Below are 27,803 nucleotides of genomic sequence, written 5' to 3' on the forward strand. Positions count from 1 at the left end.
CAAGTGTTTTTAACTTGTGTTAGGTTAGATAAGGCAATGTTTGAAAGAATAGGGGATGGAAAAAAATGAGCTATCTGGGAAGGAAGGAAAGTCTGACAGGAAAATTTCACTGCTGGAAAAATGTGGCTACTGTGCCAGAGATGAAAAATAGCTGCTTACATCAAAAAAAGACTGCTCCACAGGAACAGTGGCACTGAGAGACGTGGTGGTGATGACTCAGTGGTTGGACTGGATGGTCTTGGAGGTGTTTTCCAACCTTAATGACTCTATGAATCTAAAACCCCTAAGAGTACCACCACAGACAGGCGGCCAGCTCCTCCATGTGCTTCCTTCTATCACAGATCGCTTCTGAAAACTGACGACAGAAACCATTCAGTCTTTGTTGGCAAATTTGCTTCCCAGGATAATTTAGACAGAATCTCTGCCAACAAAATCCAAAAGAAAGCTTTACTTACATTTCAGTCTGTGAAATGAAGGCAATGACACAGGACTCATCCTTGAAATGGCATCCATCTTGTGCCTTACCTGAGTCCCACAGCAAACAACTCCAAAGGAGAACCACCATAATCATTCTGTATTATGGAACATAACTTTTTTATTACTCTAAACCTGACCTATTGTATATGTTAGTCCCATTTCTGATCTTGTTAGTCAAGAGCAATTTAGGAATTCACAGAAGTTACATCTTTGTGACAGTGACATAAATGAATTTATGCTGACAGTGCCATGAAGTAAAGGCCATACAACGTCAAGTTGAGCTGTCCAAATAAAAGTAGTTTATTTTTTTCTGAAGTGTTGGACCTTTGCAGATGGCACTGAATTCATGCAGAGTACCAGTATAAATCAGACTACTTTTTTTCTAGTTTGCTAAATAAAGACTATCGGATTTGGGATTAGGAAATGAGTGCAACATATTCTGAACTGAGGCATTAGCAGGTTTTCCAAACAATAAAGCAAATGGCAAAGCTACAGGATTAAGCTGCACAGGATACTGTAATGTCTATGGGATTTACTTTTTCCAAGTAATAACTTATCACTTTTCTGAATTTTTATTTTTCTATGATTGTGTTTGATACGTTTTGTTTTAAGTCAGTGTTTCAGTTTATTTTCAGATTCATTCTCTAGATATCAAAAGAATAGCTTATTTTAAAATGAATCACTGAAAATACCAGATAACCCTTAGTAAAATTGAAAAATTCTTAATTTTGCCTCCTCTAGGTGAATAAGCAGTGTCATTTCAAGTTGTTGTCTGTGTCCTTGTGAAGAATGAGGTTACCATGATACATGTGAACCATCTTTCACACTAGGATATATTTTATTGTGAGGTAGCTTCCGTAGTCACTAAGCAACGAAAAGATTCACTGTTAATTCAGCAGCTCCATTCTTTTTGCACCTTTTTGATAAATCCCTTTTTCAGGAAAGCCTTCACCACTTAAGCCACTGCTTTGCTCTTTACAGATTCTTTGTACTGATGTTCTGGAAGGTGACCCATAGTTTTGCTGTGGTTTGTTGGCTAAGACTTCAGGAACTTGAAGAAACAGGAGTAAGCAGACTCTTTTGAATTTACTGCCACATAAGAGAAATAGAAGAGAATGACCATGGTTTCTCATGGAGCTAAAAGGCGGGCTGCCATGTCAGTTGAACCAATTCACAGAATGCATCACCAACAGTATCAAAATCTGTTAAAGAAGATGTGCATGCCATTTATCAGAGGTCCTGAGAACAGACATGATTTTGCCAGCTTTGAAGAGAAAGACAGCAATTCTTTCCTTAAATTCCATCCAGACACCCCTCCGTTTGGGCCAAATTACCCCTTATTCCCACACCGAGATGATGTGCCTTTAGTAGATCCCTGCTCAGGCTTTGTGAGTGTAGGAGGGGATGCTGAGCTGCAGCCTGGCGTTGGAAAAGTTATTGAATCCCTGGTGGACTACAGTGATGTGAAACCTCACCAGCGGGTCCCCACAGCAGGAAAGGGGGCCCGGACCGCCCACAGGAGGCATATGATCCTCCTGGAGGAAACCAGCCAGGACCGACGGTGGAACTCCAGGGCTGTGCCAGCTGCTTTGATCAGGGCAAAACTCAGAGGTAAAGCAAGCTACTATTTTTATTTCCTAATCACTAAAGAAAAATCATTGATGTTTAATAAATAAATACAGTTTTTATTCTGAACACTGTTCCCCAAGGCTCTGAAAGAACAACCATATAAAATATATCGGTGCTGGATATTTGAACTGAATGTAATCACTGCTGTAGAATGCGTGATTCACAGTGTTGCTGTAGCAAAGAAGTACAAGTCAGCACATTCCAATGAGCATTAAAAAAAAAAAAAAGAAAAAATCTTTGAAATAAATAACATTTTAAAAAAATGTACTTAAATTGTGAAGTTATATATGATAGTTGAAATGAGCACCTGTTCTAACATAACCTGAAATAACAAATAAATGCAGTGTGTCAGGAAATCCCCTAAATATATCTGTGTCTTTTAGCATTTCCTGAAAAATAGCTGTGCAGAGCACTTAAGACTTTTGTCCAGTATCTGCTTGATGGGAGAACAGAAGCTCTTCAAGACTGCCATCACACCTTTTTTGAAGTACTTATTACCTTCCTAATGAATTTCAATGTGTTACACCTGAAGTTAGGTCTGATCATTTCATATTAATTACAGCATCAAAACTAATTTACTCCTTCTAATGGCAAGGTTTCAAAACCATAGTCAGTTGATAATTCTGGGGGAGAATGAATATCTGTCCAGGGCTTCTAATTCAGACATTGTCAGTGGTGAGCAATGTGGCTGAACTGTTCTAAAGATTAAGCCAATTCCCACAGTTTTCATAAGGAAATGCTCATTACAACCACAAAAAAAAAAAAAAAAAAAAAGAGAGATCTCAAACAACACACTAAAGTCTCATAGATAGGAAGGGCATTACTCAGAACAAGATAAAGAAATGTAAATAATCTCTTTGCTCCATTTTACCATACAGAGATAGCACGCCATCTTTACAGTTCACTGTACTTTATCCATATTATTGTCACCATGAAGTTTCTACATACAATATATTCCAGCACTGTTTTTGGCTCCTTGTTTCCATCTTAGAAATTTTCGCTTTAAATCACTTTAAGCCTATTGAAGTTGTATAATAGAAGCCAAAAGAACCTAAGAAACCATAGAGAATAAAATAATAAGACCTCATAATTTTCTTTTCTTTCTTGCTCATTTCAAATTGTTTTTGCTATTTTCTCTCAGTTATCTTCTTAAATTAGATCTAAGAAGTCAATCAGAAGTGATTAGCTTTTTCTATAAGCCTATGGAGAAGCAGAGGAAGGAGGAAGTATGATATTCTATATGATAATTAATTTTTCCAACACAAAGAAAAGCAAACAGACAGAGATAGAAATACTGTGGCAGATTAGAGACACTCCTGAAATAAACTCAGACAAAAACTGAAACCAAATGTCATCAAATCAGTTATCTGTTTTACAGTTAAGAAAGTGGTCCAGAATGGAGAGTAATTCCAGAAGTCAGATAGAAATTGCCTGGTGGCTTCCTGTTGATTTACCATTGGGTTCACTATTAGTGTAAAATACCAACTTCAATGAAGCTATCTGCAAAAGTTAAACTTAACTTGTGCACAAAACCGTGAAATAAAGTGAGTCCAGCATAAATTTATGAGAGATAGCTCTGAAAATGTTCTTCCAAACCTAGTATTCATTTACAGGTTTTCCTGTGATGCTGAATGTTGATTACAGATGTGTAAATATAGATTAATTAAAAAAAAAAAAAAGTAGTTGAGCTTTAAGATGCTGTTTTCAATGAGACTGCATAAGCAAATTCCAGATTTCAGCTGTTCAAGTCAGAGCCTAACTAGCAACCCACAAGCACATGATGCTTTGAAAGTGCTAATCTTTCTAGACATCAGTCCTGAGACATCATTCCCCAGCATAGTTGTTTGGGGAAGTTGTTCTAAAAGAGAGATCAGTCAGGCATTTTGCAAGCAAATTCTGCACTAAGTTTCTCCACTGTGCTGGTGATGAGTGGAAAAAAGACACAGAAGCAGCCTTTGAGATGTGCGAGTTCAGGTATATAAAACGTCAGGAATGTACAGGAGGTCTTCTGTAGTGAGAAAATGTACAGCTATGACTTTGGCAATCAACACTGGTAACTTTAAATGTCCCCACGCAGCCTTTTGCAACTACTGGGCAAAGCAAGTAAATCAAACAGTGAAGCTCTGTGATACCAAAGCATGGTGAGAAGCTGGCAAAGGAGGTCATTTTAAGACTTCAGAATTGGAATCTAGCAGAGAAGGAAGATTGCTTAAGAATTATTTTTCATGGTTTTTTTTGCTTGGTGTAGGGAAGATGCTCAGTGCTGCAAGACAAAAGTCTTTAAGAAGTTGACAGCATTTCCCTGTAGATTCCCCTTCTATAACTCACATGGCAACTGAATTTTTCCTTTTTCTGTAGTTTCAAATTCCTTTGCACAGTTGAGAATTTGATCCTGCAGGTGTATTTGTAAATGCAAACCTGACGATGAAGTCCTCATAACTGTTTGTAATGATCACTCTGTGTTGTGTGGATTAACAGAGAGGCGGGTTTGGGAGTCACAGAAGGAGCCAGGACATCTGATAAGACAAATACAAAGCAGAGATTACTACCTTTTTGTCCCTACTGAATGTTGATGCATCTGTACATAAAGTTTTCTTCAAAAACATGGAAATGGAAAACACTGTAGGGTTTATCCATAATTTTGGTACTATTGTTTATAGAAAATAAGTAATTTGCTCCTGCTGCTACTGGAGTGGCCATATCTGGATCTGTCCAAAAGCCCAACTAATCCAGTATTCCATCCAAGACAGTGGATAATTAGTGGATAATTAACAAACACCAGAACCAAGAAAGCATGTCATTGTACTTCCGCAGACTGTTTTCATATAATGTGATTTGTGGACCAAGAATTCCTGAATAGAAGGTGGTGTGCTTGTAGTTAGCAATCATGAATTCCTAATTTGTCTTCATAAATGTGTGCTGCTTTTTGAACATATAACTTAACTCCCAACTTTATATTTCCAGATGATTTATGATTATGTTAAGCAACTAAGTCCTAACCTCAGTTCTACAGGTCCCATTACCAAACATCTTTATTCATCTTGAGCATTGATCATTCACCCTTTCCTTCTTTCTCTAATCAAATGAATTATCTTTATTCTGTTGTTGCTTTAAGAGATTCTGTTGAAGAATTTTATGCAGAATTTGTTGAAATAATTGTGGTCACATTGTTCTTCCCTTTTACAGGGAAGATTTATCTTCACAGTGCTTCCACCTATAAAACAAGAAGCATTTTCTCCAGAGGAATTGTCATCCAAGATTAAGCTGCACATTGAGTATGAGATGTGTCAGCCTCTTCTACCTTTCAAAAGATGAAATTAGAAAATGACTGTAAAAAAAAAAAAAGTGCAACTTAAGACCTATACAAATAACAGTTCAAGTGTACTGACAAATAACATGCATAGCTCATAACTTTTTCAGTATATAAACAGTCAACTAAGAATGCAGACCAGCCTACCAGTAGACTCAAGAATATCTCCCTGTGATAAGAAGTGCTATTGAGTAGTTATCCGTAGCACAATGAAATGTATAATAGCATACTGTCCAAGATGCTAATAGATCATCCAGAAAATAATGCATAAAAACCCAAAACAATCTCTTGAGGGCTGAGTTCTGTTGCATGAATAAATACTGTGGTTTCACTAAGGGTTTGATGCTTATCATCTCTGCAATTATGTATTTCATTGCGCACTTGTTTTTCACGTGCTCCATAGCAGAGAGGTTTGTTTATTTAACAACTTTGTTCTTTACCTGTTGCTTCTTTTGTCATATGTTTCCAATCTAAACTGTTGATATTATGCTTACATTAAGTTAGTTTTCAGTGAGTGAGGTAGGCCTTTTTTATGGGTGTAAAACCAAACAGAAGTAATGTTAATCGGTTATTTTTATTTTTCATATATAAAGAGAAGGAGAGTAATTCATCAAAGAGCTAAGCAAAAGAATTTGGAAGAGTTATCTGTATGCTCTTCAGCTGACATTATTATCTCTTGTTAGACCCACTGAACTCAATATTCCTACTAATCTTAAGATATAAGAAGTTAAAAACAGCACACAGTTTTCAAGCACCAGTGAAGTGCAATGAAGCTTGCAAGACCGCTGGTTTTGTAAACCGCTTTGCATATGACCTTATGTGATGACATAAGAGTCTCACTTTCTCCCTTATAAACAAAACAAAAGATATTCTAGCTTTTGTGATTTCTGGGAAATGAATTAGAAAAGGGAATGAGTACATCTTCAGTTTCTGACTCAGAATGCAAACCAGAAAAACTTCAAAATTCATTATCCATCATTGAATCCTTCATTCTCAGATTAGGAACTAGTTTAAGTAATCAACTGAAACTGACAGTATCCAGTATCATTAAGATCTTGACAAAGTCAAGACATCGAGTGCCCTACTTGAACAAGAACAGGTCATGCCATTTTCAGTTCTGAGGACTAAGCAAATCACTAGGGGCACTGAAACCTCCAGAAAGTTGACTTAAGGAAAAAGCACTGTTGTAGTTTTTATGCTAGATCTTTCCACTGAAAGCAAAAAGAGAAGTAAAAGTTAGAAAACTAATCATCCCAGCATCAGGGCAGTAGGACGAAGATAGCAAAATACGGTATAAGATGACAAGAGCAGAGCTCTAATAGAAATTCATATGTAGAGTTACCAAAGCAAATGTAGAGTTATATACAGATCCTTCTAAGAACACTGTAGCTGAAATGAGTTTTACACATACAGCACAAGGAAAAATATTTGTGACCTTTAGTTATTTAATCAATGAACAAGAAAAGAAACTATTTTTATGGAACAACTAATACATATGCATAGATGAGCAATCTGCCAGTTTACTGTTGAGAGCACTAACACAATCGTATGAAGTAATTACAAAATATAAAACTTAATGGAAACATTCCCATCTGAGTACAACCATATATTTGCAGATAAGATTTAAAATCTCCACCAGGCTGAGGCAGTGAAGATACAGACACCATCTTTACTACAAGCACATTGCCTTATTATTTAAGAGGCGTTTTCCAATTGACTTGTTTTAATCAGAGAGGGATTCAGTTTGAAAGCTTTCTTCACAGTACAAATATCCATAAATTCTTTCAAGCTTTTCAAAAGCAGCAACTTAAAGTTACAGTACACTGTGGAAGAGAAAAAAAGGGTCTTTTAAAAAGTGGGTCATATTATTTCACTGTCTACATACAGCATTATGGCACTAAGCTGTAATTTTCTTTAAAACTTCGACAAGTTGTACAGGAATTAACTTTTCATTCTACACAGTGGTTTCCAACTTTCAGGTTTTGATCACTTTTCTGCAAGCTACACCTTTGTAGACTATCTTTTTTTTCCCACAAATAGCTAGGAAAAGTAACTCCATTACAAATTAGCTTCCATAAACCTTCACATATATTGGAAATTCTTAGGAGGTCTGGAAGTAAAAATTAGGATGAAAAGGATGGCATAAATTAATGTTCTTGAGGGAGCTGAATCTTGGGCATTATACCATCTTTCTGTTCGGCAGCAGCTCTCTTTGTTGCCAGTATGTGTATACTGGCTTACCAGTCAGTAGAAATATGCTTCAACAGTAACTGCAGACTTTTGCCCCTCTGGATGGGTATGCCAAATTTTTTGACCTGGTCAGGGCAAGCTCTCATTGGAATATGAAGCTGAGAGGATAATGAGTGGAAAGGAATATCTTTAAGAAATCATTTCTCTGCTGCTCACCGAATAGGTTGTTGCTAACAAGGTTGGCAAAAACAATGTAACTGCAGAAATGCAAGACATAATTACTAGTTTGGGTTATGTTAGCCCACCTTTGGATTATCTTTAATAGTTCTTTAATAGGTTTATAAGTATTAAGAATGTATAGTACATGTATGCAAAAATGTATTTTTGTGGGCATTTGTAATTCCTTTCAGAGTAGTATCAGGTAGCTGAACACATATTCATTGACTCTAATGAGAAACCATGAGTTTTTTTGCTATCCAGTTTAAAACAGTAAGGATTGCTGCAAATTGATTGACACAATAGGAACCCCTTTCTTTCAGGTCAGACAACTTCAGTGAAAGGTTTTCGTGCTCCACTTGACCAACACCATAATTTTGCATTTTGTATGGATCCCAATCTCAAGGCAAGTGTCCCATTATCTTGTTATAATAATGGAAAACATATTTAAATTATTTAATTTCTAACTCTGCTTTCCATTTAAAATGCTTTTTGCAGTGATCATGGTAATGTGGTGAAACAGGGCTTTTTCATTTCTTTGTCTGATTATAGTAAATAAGTTCATATAGCATGATCAGATTTTAACAGTGATCTTTGCTCCAATAATATTATTTTTGTACTGTTTCTCTGATTAAAACATTTAGACTGTAAGATGAGACTGATATTACTTATGTCATATTTATCTAAATAAGACAGACTTAGAGCCAAAATAACAAAATATAGAAGGAACCAGGAGTTGCACTCAGTGACCCTTATGGGTTCCTTCTAACTCAGGGTATTCTATAATTCTATGATATGAAAACTTCAATTGAAATTATATTACTATATTTAAAATTAGACCAGCCTGTATTTGATATATACAATGCTTAGAATCATAGAATCATAGAATCCTTAGAGTTGGAAGGGACCTTTAAAGGTCATATAGTCAGGCTGATTAGAGCCTGATCCAGCCTTGCCTTGAATGTCTCCCATCTTAAATGGATGGGTCTTCCACTGTATCTCTGGGCTACCTGTTCCAGTGCATTACCGCTCTCTCTGTAAAAGACTTTTTCCTTACATCCAATCTAAATCTACCCTCATTTATTTTTAAACCATTTCCACTTGTTCTATCACCACAGACCCTGCTAAAGAGCCTGTCCCTTTCTTTCTTGTAGCTCCCTTTTAGATACTGAAAGGCTGCTATCAGAACTCCCCAGAGCATTCTCCAGGCTGAACAGCCCCAGCTCTCAGCAGGTCTCCATAGGAGAGGTGTTCCATCCCCTGGATCATGGCCTTTAAAGACTTTTAAAACCCAAACCATTACATGATCCTATGATTCTATCATATATGGTGCAAGTCCTAAAGAAATAAGTAAATAAAAACACACCAATGAGTCCATAGCACAACACTAATTAAGTCTTTCCCATACTGAAAATGAAATGGTATCCTTCATCCTTCTACACTGATGTGGTAATTCACAGTCCTTAATGTGTCGCACATGCTTAAATGGATCTTTAAGTTGGACTCCTATAACACCTAGGAACTTCATACAAATATATCAGGCATGCATGGGAGTGCCTTTGTTATGTCATTTTATAAATAACATAACAAATGGAAAGCTACATTCCTAAGGATTGGAGAGACAAGGACATTCTACTAGTTTTTAAACTTGTATTCTGTTATTAAATTTCCCTTTCTTGGTAAAATTCTTCAGAAATAGATTGACATTCCAAATAAATCTCCATTGCTGTATGGTAAAGAATGTGAAATTGCATATTTTACTTTCTGATGCAAAAGGAAATATTAAACTAGAAAAATGTAGATGCGTTCAGTTCACTCGTAAGCAATCATAGAATCATATATCTTGATAACATTCCTTTTTGCCATCTCTTTGATTTCTCTTAGGAATCAAATGATCCTTCTGCAAGTTGGAGAGAAGAAAAAGCAAAGGACTATTTCTACAAGTCAAGTACTCAAAAGTGAGACATCATTTCTTTTAAGAATAGGATTTGTTTGTGCTTTGCTTCTTTTTTTTTTTTTTATTTTCCCATCTTATTTTGCTCTGATAACCCTCTACGTAGCAGAACACATAAGGCCACATAAGACCACAATTAGTTTTTCTATCACTTCAGAATTTCTGGCATTGCAGCAGCAATTATTTAGCATAGGATTCATCTCATTACCTGCAGTTATCTAAAAGTTTGAATCCAGTCTGTGCCATTCATCTCTATTTCCTCTATATGCAGTGAACAGAATCTGGAGTTTCCTAAAGGACATTCTGTACATCTGTTTTTAACAACTGCCATAGACATGATATGTGGGGTGTCTAATCTCTATTTATATCACTTAACTGATTTTTCAAACATAGATAAAATAAATCCTATCATCACTATAAGTTAATTGGAAGATAAACTACTTTTGGAAGATAAATTACTACTTTCAGTTAGCAAGTGAGAAAGTTTAAATAAGAGAAGCCTGTGAAACTCTGCCATAACTACTTTTTCACACACAGGAAACATAATTCCAGTCCTTTCATTACCCTTTGAATGATAAATATACTGTGTTTTTTCCACATCCTTGTCACAGAATTTCTATCTATGTAGCTACAGATGTAATTCAGTACAAATTATATTGCAGCTTCTTTAATCTCCTTTTGGTTTTGTTGTTTTTTGTTTTTTGTTACCTAGGGCATATGAAGAAGTTCCATGGGATAATATATTGCCATCCAAAATTCAGCCTCCTGAATCAACAGTGGAAGTGATGGCTGATCCTGTTTCCCAATGTTTCACAAAAAGGAGATACAATCCTGAACCTGAAATAAGCCAAGTCAGTGAGCAGCTTCTTTCCAACTCTTCTTAGATTTTGCTAAGGGAATGTAGCCTAAGTTTTGTGTAGATCACACAGATAAACACTCAGTAATAATTTAAAGTAAAAACATTCCCATGTGAGCATTCAGGGTCATCGTCACACATGAGAAATTGCCACACGTTGTTTCATATGTTTTCTCTTTTTCCCCCTGTAAATTGGTACAGAAGACGTGCATGCACATTACCAAAAGAGAGGACAAAGATATTGATAAAAAACTGTAGCACAGGAAACTTTATGCTAGGTTTGCTTGTCATTATTGTCTGTAATAATTACTATTTTTACTAAATGAAATTAAAATTCAGTCTTGAGATTGGCTCTGCACAGGTTATCCTTTCCATTGCAGCTTATTTCAGTGATGAATTGCAGCATAAAAATCTATTAAATGAATTAAGTAATGATGTCTTACAAGAAGCATCTAATTATGATTTTAGGTTATTGGAAACCTATGGGATAGATTTCAAAGAAGATATTTTACCTCTTCTCAGAGACCTGTTAATTTGTAAGTTTCTTTTTTGATTGTTTGTTTAATATTAAGGTCCTCTGAACAATTCCTTATCAGGTTATTCTATAACTAGAGAAGTTAAAGTATTCAGTCAATGCCTACATGAAATGTACACTCCAATGTGCTTTTCTTGTGAGACTTAAATGTAAAGCAAAACAGAAGAATAAGTGAATGACTGTCACGATTGCATACATCTGAGGTTTTCATTGAGACATGACATTTATGAAAATCCCACAGTAGTCACAAACATTTACAAACTCAACATTTTGTCTGCTTTCCATAAAATCTTGAACAGCTTCAGAGTGGAGCTTGTTTTGCTTGTTCAGACTCAAGAGACAGGTATTCTGCTAGACAGTTAGGCATAAAATGGGAGAGACACGCATACGTCCAGAGTGGAAGGGAGATAAGAGCATACTATCACTGGCTTCTTGGATGTTTCTCTTGCAAAGGAATATAGATGTGGCCAGTGAGAGCAGGCTGCAAGGACAGAGCACGAGAGGAATTCAGACCTGATGTTAAATTTTCCCATGTTCTTGAGAAGTGACTAAAGTGTTTTTCGAGTAGAAAAGCAATTCATGTTTAAAGAAAAATTGCATATACAATTGCAGGAAAATACCTGAAGCCCCAGCATCTGAGGATAAGGGTTAAAATGGAAGATTCTGCACGCCGAACTGGGTCATTTAGCATATATGTCAACCTAATCATTTACCACAGTCTTTTACCACAACTCAAATGAGCATTGCATCATTCCAAGAGCAAAACGTTGACTTGTCACTACCTCTCTTTTGGGGCTTCATAAATATTCTATCAGAATATTCTGCTGGGTGAAAAAAAAAAAAAAAAATGATTGAGATATTTTGTCTTTAACAGTGTAAGCCGAAGCTCTCGAATCTGTCAGATCCCTTTGTATACGTAAGTATAACGTCCCTGAACCCTTTCTAGTTTTGTTTTTGTTTTTGTTTTTGTTTTTTTATCCCAAGCAATCCATCTCTTTCATTTTCTGAAGGAAGAATTTTAGATGAAGCAAGAAGCAAGATGTAGAATATGGGATCTATTCTTACGTTTTTTTCTGGTGCCAGGGAGGAGGGCGAGCTGAGTTTCTCTCAGTCCTCAGAGACTCTCTGAGTCCTCTTTGGAAGAATATCCTAGTCTGATCACTGGCATAACCAGAAGGGCAAGGGATTATACATTTCTATGTTATTGCCACTCTTCACAAACCTTCTCTATGCACTTATGTATTATGTGCTGTCATTTGTTATATGCTGCAAGTTCAGCAAATGATTGTTTTCATCTTGGGATATACCTAGCATGCAGAGGGGTTTATCTCCATGTTTTTTTCTTGTGGACCATTTTAATAAATAACTAGAATTTTGGAGTATGCAGTGTATGGTTCAGCTGCCTCCACCATCTGTCTTATAAATAATGTACATGTATTTGATTTCCTTTCTATCCTAACAGTGGCTGTGTTGGTGCAGTAAATTTTGAAGACATCGACAATCCCAGTGTGGACTTAATCATATTTAACCATGTGCAAACTTCAAAGCCTCGCTACACAAGGACTGCACAGTATGTTTCTCTTACAAGCAAAATTTTGATGCTGCATCTTGAGTTCTAGATACTTGGGAAAGGGAAAAAGTGTTTAAGATCCAGTCTGGGTCTTCCAGAAGAATTTTAAAAATTGGTGGAAACACTCCTTACACTTTGGGATAATTTGAATGAGGTTCCATTAACACAAGAAGCACAGTGGGTTTTCAGGTGCAAGACTGAACTTGAAAAAGTCCTTCATAATAATTGTGTCAGTAGTAAATGGCCTACTGTAGTAAATTCCTACTGTGATTAGAGTAGGTCTGTATAAATCTCAGGGACCATTCAGTCTAGATACTCAAAATCAGTGGAGGAAGCTTAACGAAGGTGAGCAGAGAAATGTCTATGGAAATCATGGTATAAAAGATTTTATACACCTATTTATTTTATGGCTTTCAATGAAAAACACTGATCACAGGAACGTGTTGGCAGAAGAGTTAATTCAGCTCCTATGTTCACGTGACAGTATCATTTTTCTGGTACTGAAGATAGTTTCAAAATCGAGAAGTTGCGTGGTGGCTCAAGTGATTCTGCCATCCATTTAGTACAAAATGGATATAACGAACTGGCATTAATTGGCTGTCTGACCAAAATCTACCCTCCGTGCTCATTATCCTGGGAAATACAGGCTATCTGTACTACCAGTATCCTTTCTTGGTCAGTTGAACCCTTTATGATCAGCAGGCTCTGACCTAGGCTGGGATGGAAATCAGAGTATACTGTCCTTTCTGCTCTTGACCTTTCTAGATGAATTACGCATTCAAGGTTTAAGAACAGGGCAGGCACTTTTCCCTTTTTCTCATTTGAGAAAAGCTGAATGTGAAGCTACTCTGAGGATATTTGCTAAATCATGCCTATGAACACTCAACCTGTCTCTCCTACTAATGTTCAGACCACCCTGAACAGGCATTCTTCTAAATGTTCAGCAGCAGGAAACAGATTTGTGTTACATTCAAGGCTCAAGTCAAGAGGACATGGAAGAGAAACTTCTGAACTCAGAGGGCCCCAGGAACTTCTGTTGATGCCATTCTGAATAGATTTCTTACTCCCAAAATATTACGTTTATTTTGAAAATATGGTATATTTTCATTTTTCAAACACTTCTTCTGTTCTAGTATTCATGAATAAGTCTTCTGGTGCAAAAGGGACTACAGTATGCTTTGATGCATAGGATGACTTGAATGCTGTAATACTAAAAATGTGATTTTTAACTTTAACCACTAGATGGCCTTCTAGTTTGCAAAAGTTCCCTGAATGCCATCAGGAACACGTTTTTAGTTAGATCATTAACTTTGATGTTTAAAAGTTTTCACTTTAAGTCTTTCCTAACGTTGTCTTTAGTAGTTTAAGATGATATGAAGCCTTTATTTGCAGACTTTTTACACAGTAAAATGGTGAGAGTAGCAATACAATGACAAGAGCTAAAAACTGTAAAACAAAAGACAAGTTCTGTTTACCTTATCATATTTTTCTCTTTGCCTTTCCTTTTTTTTTTTTTTTTTTCCTGTCGACAGTCTTGCATAGTTTTGTGAGAAAACTACTGAAGAGTTACAGCACTGGAGAAAGTAGAGGGAGAAAATCTGTAAAGACATTTCTCTCTCTGGAATGCTGGGCCTTAGTCGTGTAGGGTGTTACGAGTTGCTGGGAGCTAGCTTAGAGATGACTAGAATTTCTGAGCTCCACTTTAGGTCTCTTCATTTCCATTTCTTATATCAGTTTCAGGCAGAATACATGTTATTTTATAATGTATTACATGCTACCACAGTTGTGAGGAGAAAAACACCATCCTCCACACAGCCCTACTCATTATGGCAGTAGATCCACAGACAACGTGAAGTGTTAAGCATTGTAACATGGCCAAATTTGACCCATATTACTGCAACCAAACCTATTAATACCAAGCTGTTAATGTATCTAATGCACCCCTGACTGTCTCACCTCCTAATTGATCATCTGTTTTCTCACAGCCTTAATTTAACCTGCAACTTCTGCTTGAATTAGAACATAAAACAGTAGAAAATGATTACTGAGAAATGTGCTTTAAAACACAGCATACATGAAATACAATTCAGTGCTGAACAGAGATCTCTGAAGTTAGCAGACCTATTAACTTTTAATTCGTCTATGTTATGCAGCTGTTGCTGTTGAGCTTCAGAAAATAGAAGCTAATGTGTACACTGTGCTGCAAACAGATATCTTGTCTGAAGCTATTTGCAGCGTATGGTATTATAGTGAATATATGTTTGAGCAACAAATTCCATATTACCTTCTCCAGTATTCTCTATTTTCTTGGGTGTTAGTGAGTAAGACAGTGATTTCTGGCAAGCAGGAGACCAGGAGCTCTAACAGCTTGAAGATTCTGATATCTCAAAGCTGGGAAAAACTCAATTCCACTTGAAAAAGTCTACTCTTGAAAAGAAGTATACCTTTGCATAAGGTATATTTGTTTACTGTGTCTATGACTGCCAGATAGCAAGATTGCTATGATTTTAAGCTGAAGAAAAAAGAAAACAACAGTGTTGAAATGAAGAAATAAATGTGATTATTGTTTGTTTGGGTTTTTTGTTTGTTTGTTTGTTTTTGTTAATTTATTTACTGCTTTGTAAATAAATTTGTGTATTTTATAGTAGTTCTGGACAGATGCATAAAAGTCTTAAGGCTTCTAGAATCCCGCTGGAATCCCTGAGAAGTTAGATTCATGATTTCAATTTAGAAGCCTGTGTATGCTTTGCAAATCTGTAAAATGTAAAAATCTCTTTGCAGATAGTCAGTCACTTTCACTTTTCCATGGACTAGCAGTTGCACTTCCTGCTTCTAGAACTTGGGCAGCAGCACTCAGGCAATACTCCGGAGGGAGACACTCTTCATCCCCAGACCATACAAGAAAGTGGTTGCCAGTCAAATGATTAACAAAGCTGAAACTAGCTAAGAGTCATCTGTCATGTTATTTTGCACAGACAAACAGGAAGAGTGGTGAACCTGGGCATGTTTTGTATGTTACCCTTGTGCCCGCCCTTTCTTCCTTTTGACAGAACAGGAAACCATCTTGTTTTTCTTTTCTTCTTCTTGCTTTTTTTCTTTTTTTTTTTTTAAGGAATTAGAAAAAAGATAATAGTCATGGCTTATGGCTGAGTTGAGCCCAAAAGCCCGTAGTATAACATCAGCCTTGTGGAGAGGCACTGTACATATGCACAGAACTCCTGATAATACACTGAAGTCCTTACCATGCACTTTGGAGGTTTTGCAGATGGGAATTCAGGTGGGATTAAGTGGTTTGCCAAATCCCATTTGGAATCTATAGCACAGTTAGGAATGAAACTTTACATACCCTGAAACCTTGCCTGTATCTTTTTTTTAAATTATTTTTTACCAAATTTTGAGCTTTGACCTATTGAAACAGTGCTTTGCTTAAACTTGATTAAAAAAAATAGTAATAATTAGCAGAAAAAGTTCCCCGTAGTTCTTAAAAGTTATATTGAAACACAATCGAAGACAGGAATTTAAGTCATCTTTTATCTAGTTTTTCATCTCTGTGATTCAGTCACAGAATGGGAGCATTCATCATATGTAAAAAGCCGTATCATATGTGTTATGACTCAAGTAGAAGTTTTAAACTGATAAATCTGGATTAATTAATCAAAACTGTGTTTGTGTTCTGGTGGTGGTCTGGGGTGATCAGTGGGCATTTCCATAAGGGAGCTTTGGAAATACTTTTCTCGGGTCACACTCATCATCTTCATACTTAACCAAAGATCCTGGATGGTAATTTTTCTCATTCTCTTCCATGCTTTCATTAAAACCTGACTGGGAGAAAGGGATTGAATGTATCATCTCTTCTGTTTCAGCTCCGAAATGCAGCCTCATTCTTAACATCCTTGGTTTGTGTACTCACTCCTCCATTTGCTTTAGAATGAACTTGTTCCTTTTTTCCATCCTTCATAATGTTGTGAAGCATAACTGAAATCTGAAATCCTCTATCATTTATTTGCCAAGGATGTCAAAAAACCATCTTAAATAAATAAAAAAAAAGTAGTAAAAAATAGGAAATTGTTATGAAAGAGCAATCTGAAAAAATCTTTTACTATAGACCCACTCTAATATAGTCTTTTTCAACAATACATTTCAAAAAATATCTTATAAAACATATCATGCTCTCATTTTACTGTTCAAGGCTGCATTGACTGAACTACATCGGCAAAGTACAGAAGTCACAGGTTTGAATGTTTTCATGCCATTAACAAGCAAGCTTTCAAATAGAACACTTTTATGTATTTTCATTAAATGCTGCTTGTGCGATTTTGTTAGGTGCACTGGCCAATGTAGGTCCAGTGGCTCCAGTGTTTTTTTGTTCCTGTTGTTGTATGTTTAAATTTACTAACATTGTTTGCATAGTTTTGTCTTTCTTCCTTCTTGTTTTTTTCCCTACTTTTTCTCCTTGTTTGCCTATTTCAATATCTTTTCTTGTATTTGATTTCTTTTCCTTCAACTACTGAAACATAAATTCCAATGGAACTAATGACTTGAAGATATTTGCTTAACAACATTTCCTGAACAGGAATGGAATTGATCATACACTTTGTCATACACTTTGCAGAACTGAGACCTCTGCTATTTGTTGTAGAAGACTCTACAGTTTACAATGATTATGCTTGTGTTCTTTAATTTGTGTTGGTTTTTTTGTTTGTTTCTTTCTTTGTTTGTTTTTTGGTAGGTTTTTTTTGTTTGTTTTTTTTTTGTTTTTTTTTACAGATTTGATTATTATTTGCTCATAGTATTTATTTGTTTGTGGGAGATGAATGCTGCACTTGATTTTATATGTCACATGGCTAACATATACCAGGCAGGGAAGCAGCTGAAAGCTAGAGTGTTTTCTGCAGCCAGCCAGGCTTTTAAAAATAGCTCAGCGACCACACTTGAAAACCAGAGTTCAGAAAGGGCTCACATTCTGGCTGTACGTTGATTGGTAAGCTCCTGCAAAAATCTGGCCACAAACACCACAATGAAACTTTTAGATATAGAGCACTTTTAAAAATCTGGCCCCATGTGTAACTGCTGCTTCAACCCATGTAAGTATCAAGGAAGAGGAGGATGGTCAGAATTTAGAGGATACACGGTATTTTCAGACCACTTGGGCAAAGTTACACAGCTACCATGACTTTCAGGAAGGTTCAGAATGCTAAATCCTCTGAGCACTTCTGAGATGTTCCATCTTATTAATAAGTGCAAATACGCAGTGATCCTAATCATTCTTTCACGTTATTATTAACGATCACGTTGAAAAAAAAATATCTCTTTCTTATTCAGAAGTGTATTCTGAACTCAGTAATTTTGAAAATGATGCAGAACTTGGTTTTACTGCTTCATATGGATTCCCAACATAATCATCTGCTGTTCTCTTTTTCTTAAACATCTTTATCAGCATGCAATTTTGTATAATCCTCCTTCAACCCCTTAGTCAACAGATTTTTCCTTCAGTTGACCTCTTCCCCAACAACTACTGAAACAAGGTTATGCTTGATGTGGTATTTTAGTTCTGCAGGTGTTTTAAGGGTCAATGGAAAAAAGCCTCCCACACTGGTGATGGGGATTTCCTCTGTAACATTCATGGGCAGGGCTCTGCTAAACGCTCAGTCTCAGACTCAAATAACTCTCCTTGGCACTGTTAGAACTCCCTTACACACTCTGCAAGTTAGCATTGCTTATTATAGTGGTCGTGCAGCACACTTAGTGCATTCCAGTGTACACAGCAACTACTCCTATCAGTCAAACATTATATTTGCTTATTGTATCATAGTGGCTCCCTGGTTGTGGTACTTACTGCAACCTCTTGAAATCTGACAAAGGCAGTTAGGACAGAGATTACATTTTCTTTTTCCACATTAAAAGCCTCTGGCTCCAGAATTAAACAAAAATCTGGCATTTGTTCACATTTTATAACTTGATACTCATAATTCATCAGCTTTCATAATACTCAGCAGAGGGCACTGCTTACACAATCAGCACTGTTTTCTCAGCAACACTTGGAAGTGTCAGCTAGTTCATGCTCATAACATAGATAAGGTAGATTCTGACATTAAGTTTGGAAAGATGAAGACTGAGGAATATGAACTGACTTGTTCAAGGCCTTGGAGGTTGTCTTTATTGGAGAGAGGCTAGGATCTCACCCAAATCCATTTCTGGGAGCAGTTGTTTAACATGTGAACTTAGAAATGTGAGTTACTTTGTGTAATACGCACGGTTTCCAGGAAGATGAAGACCTATGTGTTTCAAGTCCTACCGTTCTTGCACAAAGCTGTTCTCTGAAACTATCCTTTATTCTCGGTTCCCCAGCCACGTTGGGCAAAATGCTACTATCATACCAGTATATCTGTAGTGACTTCAGTCATATTTCTTCAATGTACAGTCAGCTTCCAACTGACTGTATGCATGAATCCCTTATCATTTCAAGTTACCACAGAAACCTCACAGGCCACAATTAGCTGAGGACAGGACCCTCTGCTGCCTTCCACCTTTCATAGTCATTTACATGGGCTGTCTATGAGGTTCTTCACAATGTATCTTTACTTCAGAAACTGACAGCTTATCCACTATGTATGCATTTTCAGCAGTTTTCCAATTTGAGTCATGCTGAGGGTGGCAGGGAGTGGAGGGAGGGGGTGCCTAAGTATCTTCATTTGACATTTACCAAATGAGCTTTTATAGTTGTTTCTGGGAAAATAAATAAATAAATAAATTACTCATACTAAAAAAAAAGGGGCTTGAAAAAGTTGAAAGCAGAATTGAAATTATTTGAAATTGTAGGAACAAAATATTCTAGTTCAACCTGGTCCAAAATATTTCTGGGAAAATACCATTTCGGTGTTTTTATTTTGTTAGAAATGCCAAATCCATTCCTTATACTGCTTTGATGGCTGAGGGACAGGAGTATAAAATGCAGCCCAGAATGCTATGTTCAAAAATCCTGTTGGTCCCATTCTTCACTCTATGTGGAACACCTCGTTCTGACTTCATAAGCTCTCTCAAGTGTGTTCTTTTCCGACACTAGGAACTATATGCACTGAGTTTCTTGACAGAAAATCACGTCAGAGACATTTTTACCACAGGTTATTCTGCTAAGCAAATAGGGTCATGGAGTAAAAGAAGGGCCACAAGTGCATGACATGTAGGTCTTCCTGGCAGGGAATTTTAGGTGGAAACCATTTGCAAGACTTATGTATTGTGAGTGAGATCCGAGAGACCTGTTTTGTAATTGCGCTAACCAAAAAAACTAATTTATGACTTTGTCTGGTGACTTAGTTATTTGGGATTTGTGCGAGTATTTCTAAGAATGAGTAAGATGTTAGGAACCCTTCACTCTTAAGTGCAAGATATGAATCTCCAGGACTGCTTTCATGAGACAGAACTTTTGCACAAAGGATTTGCAAACCTAATTGATAGAATCATAGAATGGTTTGGGTTGGAGGGGACCTTTAAGATCACCTAGTTCCAAACCCCCTGCTACAGGCAGGGACACCTCCTTCTAGACCAGGTTCTCACAGCCCCGTCCAGCCTGGCCTTGAATGTTTCCAGGGAGGGGGCATCCACAACCTCACTGGGCAACCTGTTCCAGTGTCTCACAGTAAAGAATTTCTTCCTAATATCCAATTCAAAACTGTTTCCCCTCATCCTGTTGCTACACGCCCTTACAAAAAGTCCCTCCCCAGCTTCCATGTAGGCCCCTTTCAGGTACTGGAAGGCTGCTATAAGGTCCCCCTGGAGCCTTCTCTTCTTGAGGCTGAAGAGTCCCAGCTCTCTCATCCTGTCCTTGTAGGGGAGGTGCTCCACCCCTCTGATCATCTTCGTGGTTCTCTGGACCCACTCTAACTGCTCTTGAATTGGAGTCCTCAGAACTGGGAGCAGTACTTCAGGTGGAGTCTCATGAAAACAGAGCAGAGGGGGCAGAATCACCTCCCTCAACCTGCTGGCCATGCTTCTCTTGGTAGGATATGGTTGGCTGAGGTTACGGATTCACTCAAGTTGAGGTGCTTGATCCAAGGTTTTCAATAATTCCAAATTATTTGAGGTATTCTTGATTTTGCTCCTCTAAAGACACCGGGGATGGAATTTATGTGGTAAAGCTGAGCATTCAAACTCCTGCAGATCCTACAGTATCACTTCCAACTGCTGCTTTAGAACAGTATGGGGTGTTATGTGGGTTCCGCACTGTACAGGGACGTCTTAGGTACCTTAAGACATCTCAGGTGGCTCTCAAAATCTTACAGCTTATGCATATGTTAACACAGTATATTTGTTACTGGACTGAGAGCTTCTAGTATGATAATAAGGAAAGATATGAACAGGAGAGATGTCATGATTACAGAAAGGAAGCCTGATTAGAACAGCATGCAACAGGGTTTTGTATGTTGCCCAGTGGTAGCTTGGCACTTCGTTGTTTTCTTTAGCAGCAATAGTCTGCTTTAGCAGCTCATCAGAGAAAACACACAAGAGCCAAACTGCATGATCCAAAAACAAAAAACAAAAGGGTACTCTTTTAACCTGATTTTCTTCTGCTTTATCACATACATAACCGCAGCAATTTTTGCATCTTCTTTGCAGGTTCCCAAGAGAGCAGCTGCTTTACTGTAGTCTGTGCTTTCTTATGATCCTGGTGCTTTTAGCTGTTCTCTGCACATTTCTCTTCTCTTTCAGAGTGACATCCTTTCCACATGTTATGAAGCTGCCAACTTCTGTGAAGCCTTTCTGTCAGACAGTCTAAAACAAATCTTCAACTTAGGTCATCTCTCAGACTTGATTTTTGGGTCACGCTTGGTCATTTATGATGCTTTTCTCTCTTCTAGTCTTGCTAGCATTCAGGTCAGAAGATTTTGTCAATCGGATACTTCACTGTGCATAATTTATTTTAATATCTCACTTGTGTAGTTATTCTGTGAATTAACTCCTAATGAACTTATAAAACATTGCATGTTAGAGTGGGACTTCTTTTTGTGATCTCCTCCTTGGAGTCGCTCACAAAATTTCAAAGAATTGAACATAATTTCTTTATTACACACGAGAGTTGTATCTTGATTATAGGACATTGCCAAGGTAGTAAATCTATGTTCATAGTCTAACTCCTTCAGAGTGATTTTCAGGTTTGGTTTGGCTAAATGCATGGACTTATACTCGCACACATTCAGTATCCATTTTGCACCTCAGTGGGATCCCTATGTATGAAAATGAACTTTTCTACACAAAGCTACTTCATCTGCATATAACCTGAGAAACTGTTAATTTTTATTTGAAGAGGCAACTTTGTCTGACAGCTGTTTTGGCCAGTTCTGTCTCACTGTCTCATAGTGTCTTGCTGCTTTACTATATTTTTGGTCCTTCTTGTTACCATTGTGTGGCTGCTGTGAAGACAGAGAGTAAGTCTGTTACTTGCTCAGACAACAACTTGGGGATTCCCTACAGAGAACAGCTTCTCAAAAGCTACAAAACTGCTGCACTGATTCTACAAAAACATCAGGAGAGGCACGCTCTCCAGTGTGGCCCAGGGAATGCAGCACTGTGTGAATATTTGGGTTAGTGCAAGGTTACTTTAAAATTGGACAAAGAACTAGCTGGTCTTTCTGCCAGCTATGGATAGTTCACCCATGTTTCCTTGCTGTAGCTGAGATAGGTCAATACAGCATTTTGTCATTACCTCAGCTATTGTGGTAAGGAATTTCAGAGCTGAGTTTCCTAGTATACCAGTCAAAAAAAGTAGCTGATAAAACAGCGCATGTCCAGTTTTGCATCCTGTTCTATACTTAATTGTGGAGAAGTAGCTAATCAACTGTACCAAAACTAATAGCTCTGTCTGCTTTATAAATTCAGGAACTGTATATGTTTACCCAGAGTACAAGGGAATAAATAAATATCTCAGAGATTATTTTAAAGAGGGCACTCTTGCCATTCTTGCAGTCAAATGGCCCACAGAAGAGTAGTCAAGGTTAGCAATCCTTACTGTGTTGATTCAATGGATGGAACAGCTTGTCCTGATCACTTATGTTTATATGTATGGGGAGTCTGAATACGTTTATAATTCAGTGGTATCCTATTTTGAACTGCCAGCATGGAATAGTACTGTTAGTACTCTCTGAATAATATTGTGCAGGAAAAAAAAAAAAAAAAAAAAGCTATCAAATTAGTATTAGATTGTTTCATTATTAATCTTCATGGATTGTCGTTCTGAATTCATATTAGTACCTTCTGTCTTCTTTTTTTTTTAATTTTTTTCTTTTTTTCTTTCATTTGGTCCATCTCTTTTATTGCCTGTCAAATGCTGGTAAAATTTTCTGTGTGCTACCTCAACTAAGTAGAATTCTTTCCTCTTTAAAGAAAGAATCCTCTTAAAGCTTCTTTAAGAAACTTTATTTTTGAATTGCACATTAAAACTTTACTTCAGAATTAACAAAAGTGTTTAGTGTTCTAAGATATGATACACACTCACAGTCTTCTCATGCACACATGCTAGATTTTAAGTGTATGTATCTGAGCAGTGTCAATGATATTGTACATACATGTGAATTTAGAGAACTTTAAAACTGTCTGGGAAATCATTTGTGTTTTAGGTCACTAGAAATAACACCTGTTTACCTCAATCCCATGTTTAGATCTGGAACGTAAATATCAGCTAAATCTGTATCACAATTAAAAAAAATATTTCCTTGCTTTTTGGTGAACCACGTGACTCTGTATTTTCATTGAGATGAAATAATGAACTGTTGCTTATAATCATGAATATCATACAGGTATTCCAAGAACTTAAACTACTGGGAAAAAAGGTATTGTCATGTCTAACAAAGATTTTTGGGTCAGATCATCAGCAAGATTAGCATGAAGTTGTTTCATTGATTTTAAAGAAGCTAGGCCAGTTTACATATTTTAAGGACTACTTACTGCATTATGATGATTTTTTACCCTACTCATTTTTGATAGATATACAGTAGCTATTTTAAGGCGATCTGTAAATCATATTTCAAGTCTGTTGTCATGTAATTTACTCTTTCTTGCCCCTCACCCTTTCCTTTTTTTTTTTTTTTATTTTTTATTTAGCACTCCAAATATCCCTGGATATACTGGCAAGGTTCATTGGTTGGCAACCCATCCGGCAAATTCAAATCTTCCATCAACATCACCATCAATAATTTCACAAATGCATGGGTAGGTATGAGGTATATTTCTCAGCATATTCAGAAAGGTTACAGGGAAAATCCTAATTGCATTTATTTAATTAAAGAACAATTAAATGTTAAGTGTTACTTTCCCTTGGCTTAAAAAAAAAAAACCAGAACAGTTTGTGTTGGATCCCACAACATTATTGTGGTGGTAATCTGAAATCATCTTGAGATTTTAAAAATTTTCTGGAATGTCATAGGGTGCATATTGGGAAGCACTGAGTTAAATAATGATTTCTAAATGTTTCTGCAGTGATGTTTATTTTCCCTAGCTAAGATGACTAAGTCATGGCTTCAGTAAACTTTATTTTTTGATTGATCTGTTTACATTTTGAAAGAAGACCATAATTGAAGAGGCAATTTTTTTTTTAAAAATGTGGTATTGCTCTTCCAATGTGGTGTTGGCAGATTCTCATGAAATGGGCATTTGCTGTACAGAAATGACTGTTAAAGAAGATTTACTCAGAAGGCAGTGAGATGATAAATCATGGCACACCCCAACATTTATGCAGCTCAAGATTCTGTATCTATGAAATCGTGAAGGAATTCATAATCTTTATTCTTTCTTGCTCTTCCATACAACACTTGTTAAAATGATGAGTCACATTTCTGAAGTATGAATGTGTTTAACTCCTGTTGGTTTACACAGAACTGGCCTCTTCAGAACACATGAAAAACTCTATTCGTTCAGTTAATACAAAAAGTCTGACATAAGCATAGGTCCAATCTAGATTTTCTCCCAGCATCAGAACTATTAGTAACTACTTGTTTCCACTTCTTCCTTTATGATTTTTTACTTTCTCTTTAGTTTCTGATCTATTATTTTCCAGAATGATCTAGGACATGGTGACACTATCCAAGTTTCCACATAGTCCTTATAAATTTATCTTCAATTAAACAGTTTAATAGTCCCTTGGGATTCTGTCCACAATACGTATAAATTCTTTTTCACTACTAACAATGATAAGTGCTCAGAAAAAAACATGAGAAGCTTTAGGAAGCCGCCTGACTTTAGAAGAAATCAACATGTCAACAGTTTCATCACTGTACAAAATGCAGTGACTTGCATTTCTGCTGTCTACCAGCTCTTCACTTCTGCTCTTTTTCTCCTGTGGTTCGCCCTAGAAAATAGGCAGTCACCTGTAGTCAGTTTACTGTTGACAGGGAATGAAAATACACAACAGCCTCAAGGCTGTATAACCTTATAAAACTGAACTCAGCTTGATGCAAGGCCAACTTGCTTTTAAATGTCAGACAAATGAAAAGGCAAAGGCATCTTAGCAAAGATCATTTACAGGCTTCAGACAGATACCAAATTTCAAGAGCAGAAAGACAGATGCCAGTGTGATCTAAGAAAGGAAAACACATCTGTTGCTTCATTTTACTTTCTACAGGTGTTACTGTAAGCGTATTTCATAGAGGATAAATTTGTTAGTTTCTAGTGGAGAGGAAGAGTAGAGTTTCTTTTCTGTGCTAGTGGAGTATTTCTAGAATTAGTACAGAATCCTCTGGTCTTTTGAAGATGGGCATATAGTAAACAGACAGCAAAGTTTTTCCATTCTTTTTCTGAGCTGAGTGGTACCTTCCCATAAGGTTAGAACCTCTGGCTGCAACACTGTAAGAGACATTTTTTTACCTTCTCTGTGGATGCTTACAGGTTAAGGTAGTGTTCACTGGCTTAAGAGGGAAGATTGTAGCCCTCTGTTATACTTCTATGTATTACAGGTGCTAGAAATATCTCTCCCCCTCTCCCACTCCCAACATTAGTTAGTGATGCCCATAAAAGAAAAATGCTCAACAATTGATTTCTTACTTTTGTAAAATCAAGGATAAAATTCCTGTTGATTTCCGTGGTCACAAGCCAAGCTAGACTGTATGGAGAGGAGAAGAGAGGTTATTCCTAAAATGTGGACTCAAACTACCCTGATTCATCTCCATATGCTTTTCATGTGGGATGACATCTCATTCTTACTGTTTTTAAAATGGTGACCTATTTTTTTCTCTTTTTGATCATTTTCAAGTCATGACTGTAATAATCTCTCAGAAAGTAGCAAGTGGTTGCATATGGTGTATATTTTATAGCCGCTTTATTTGACATGTCCATAATATATGATCATTCTCTTGAAGACAATTATGGGTGACAGAGAGTGTCACTCATCTACTGCTGACATGGTCTAATGCATGTTTCGTTGAGAACTAACATCAATACCAGGCAGACCAAACAGCATGCAGCCACTTCTACACTGTATTTCTATTGCATGGACCTTCCGCAGCATGTGGTGCAAGATTGTTCATAGCATTTTTAAGCATTCAGAACTCAGTAGAGTTGTATAAGCTACAGAACAGCAGAAATACTGTTTCTTCATTTTGGAACATGAATTGCTTTTTTTGTATGTCAAGTTTTATTGCTGTGTCATATTTTTATTTCTAGGAAATCCCAAGGTGAAGCCAGAAAATTAAGTTGCAAAGTTCTCTAGTACAGTTTAATTTTGACATTAGTGTTAACTCTTGCACAGAAAGGAACATTTGATGTGCATCTATAGTTGTATGACAATGCCTTGGAATTAGAATAGTTAATACAAGATGGTGCTGGATTTCACTGGATTTTAGAGAAGTGTTACCTCCTTTTAGGAGGACGTTTTGGAGTCTTCAAGAAGAATCCTTAGGTCAAAAGAAAATCTGTTTTTTATTTGAAGAGATGGTGAACACAAGATTCTGTGGTTAGTTCTGTGTCAGACCTACTTTTGATTTGAGGCTTTTCAGCTGAGGTGTTACACTATATAAGACTGCGGGTATAAGATTATTGATAGTGCATCTTCCTGTAAAGATTTTGATGTGTATCGGAAGACCAGCGTAAAATTGTTCACTTCCATACAGACCCCAGCATATTTTCTAAACCCCATGCCAGTATGCTTTATCACAGTGACTGGGCATTCAGAGCACGACTGGCATGGTGCTAGCAAAGTGTTTTTTCAAGGCTTGAAAACCAAACCTCCAACGTCACCATAGCTAGCCCTCCAGAAGCTGTGGGGCCTTATGTGCCTGGATGCATTCAGCTTACTCATAGCACTTTGTCACAGGCTGCATACATTAGTTGTGACAGACTCTGCATCCAAGAAAGGCTGAAAAGAGGCAAAAGGAAGAACATACCCTTCTTACAGGTCCTGTAGGGATCTATCTTTCAGCGCATCACAATAAGTAAGATTTAAAACTCAGGAAGATTTCTTACCACTGTTCTTAAAGTGACTGATTCCAAGAACATAGGATATTGCAAATTGTTAATATTTTTTGAGGCAAATTGACATACATCTCAATGAAGAATGCAGTGAGAGGGAAGAAGAGGGAATGTTTAGCAATGTGAGAACTTGTGTTAAAGTCTTTTCTTTTTTCTCTTTTTGTAATTGCAGATACATAGCAAAATACGGGAGATCATCTCAGTATAATCACCAGGGACCTTTTTCTCAGATGATGACTCCAGTTAGTCCTCAGAATCCTTTCAACAAGATTCAAAAGGGTCAGTCACTTTTACCTGCCTAACTAAGCTTTGGTGTCTGACAGCAAGGAGAAAGGAAATGTGTGTATATTTTAAATAAAGACCAAAAATAACCTACAAATGGGTGTTTGTGGTAGTCTTGTTACATTGTTGTCAGATATGTGACCTCCTACCACTGACAGTTAAAACTGTATTAAAAACGAGGAGTTGTAAGTCAAAGGCTTGAAACTTGTTCTCTATATTGGATTGATTTAGAAAGTAAGGTAGAGTATGAAGGTGTAAAAGTTCTATCAATTGGCATATATAAATGGATATATATACACATAGAAACACACATATGCATATAAATCACACCTA

The 27,803-nt window shown here is 36.8% G+C and overlaps 1 protein-coding gene across 5 annotated transcripts in view; it reads left to right on the plus strand.

Moving 5' to 3' along the window:
- C7orf72 (chromosome 7 open reading frame 72) overlaps window positions 1–27,567 on the plus strand; it is a 28,037-nt gene extending 470 nt beyond the window's left edge. For 2 of the 5 annotated variants that reach the window (XM_040695871.2, XM_040695870.1), the window contains exons 2-11: window positions 1,219–1,325; window positions 1,459–2,088; window positions 8,146–8,228; window positions 9,707–9,780; window positions 10,489–10,627; window positions 11,101–11,168; window positions 12,042–12,083; window positions 12,630–12,737; window positions 23,832–23,939; window positions 27,361–27,567. In XM_040695871.2, the coding sequence (XP_040551805.1) occupies window positions 1,593–2,088; window positions 8,146–8,228; window positions 9,707–9,780; window positions 10,489–10,627; window positions 11,101–11,168; window positions 12,042–12,083; window positions 12,630–12,737; window positions 23,832–23,939; window positions 27,361–27,490 (1,248 nt within the window). In that variant the 5' untranslated portion in view covers window positions 1,219–1,325; window positions 1,459–1,592 and the 3' untranslated portion in view covers window positions 27,491–27,567. Of the gene's footprint in view, window positions 1–11; window positions 575–1,218; window positions 1,326–1,458; window positions 2,089–8,145; window positions 8,229–9,706; window positions 9,781–10,488; window positions 10,628–11,100; window positions 11,169–12,041; window positions 12,084–12,629; window positions 12,738–23,831; window positions 23,940–27,360 lie in introns of those variants that run through there. The other 3 variants (XM_003640783.6, XM_040695872.2, XM_046937857.1) reach the window with 2 other exon arrangements.
- Window positions 27,568–27,803: the final 236 nt, after the last annotated feature.

This window comes from Gallus gallus, chromosome 2 (assembly GCF_016699485.2).
Source record: "Gallus gallus isolate bGalGal1 chromosome 2, bGalGal1.mat.broiler.GRCg7b, whole genome shotgun sequence".
In the NCBI taxonomy this organism is placed as follows: domain Eukaryota; kingdom Metazoa; phylum Chordata; class Aves; order Galliformes; family Phasianidae; genus Gallus; species Gallus gallus.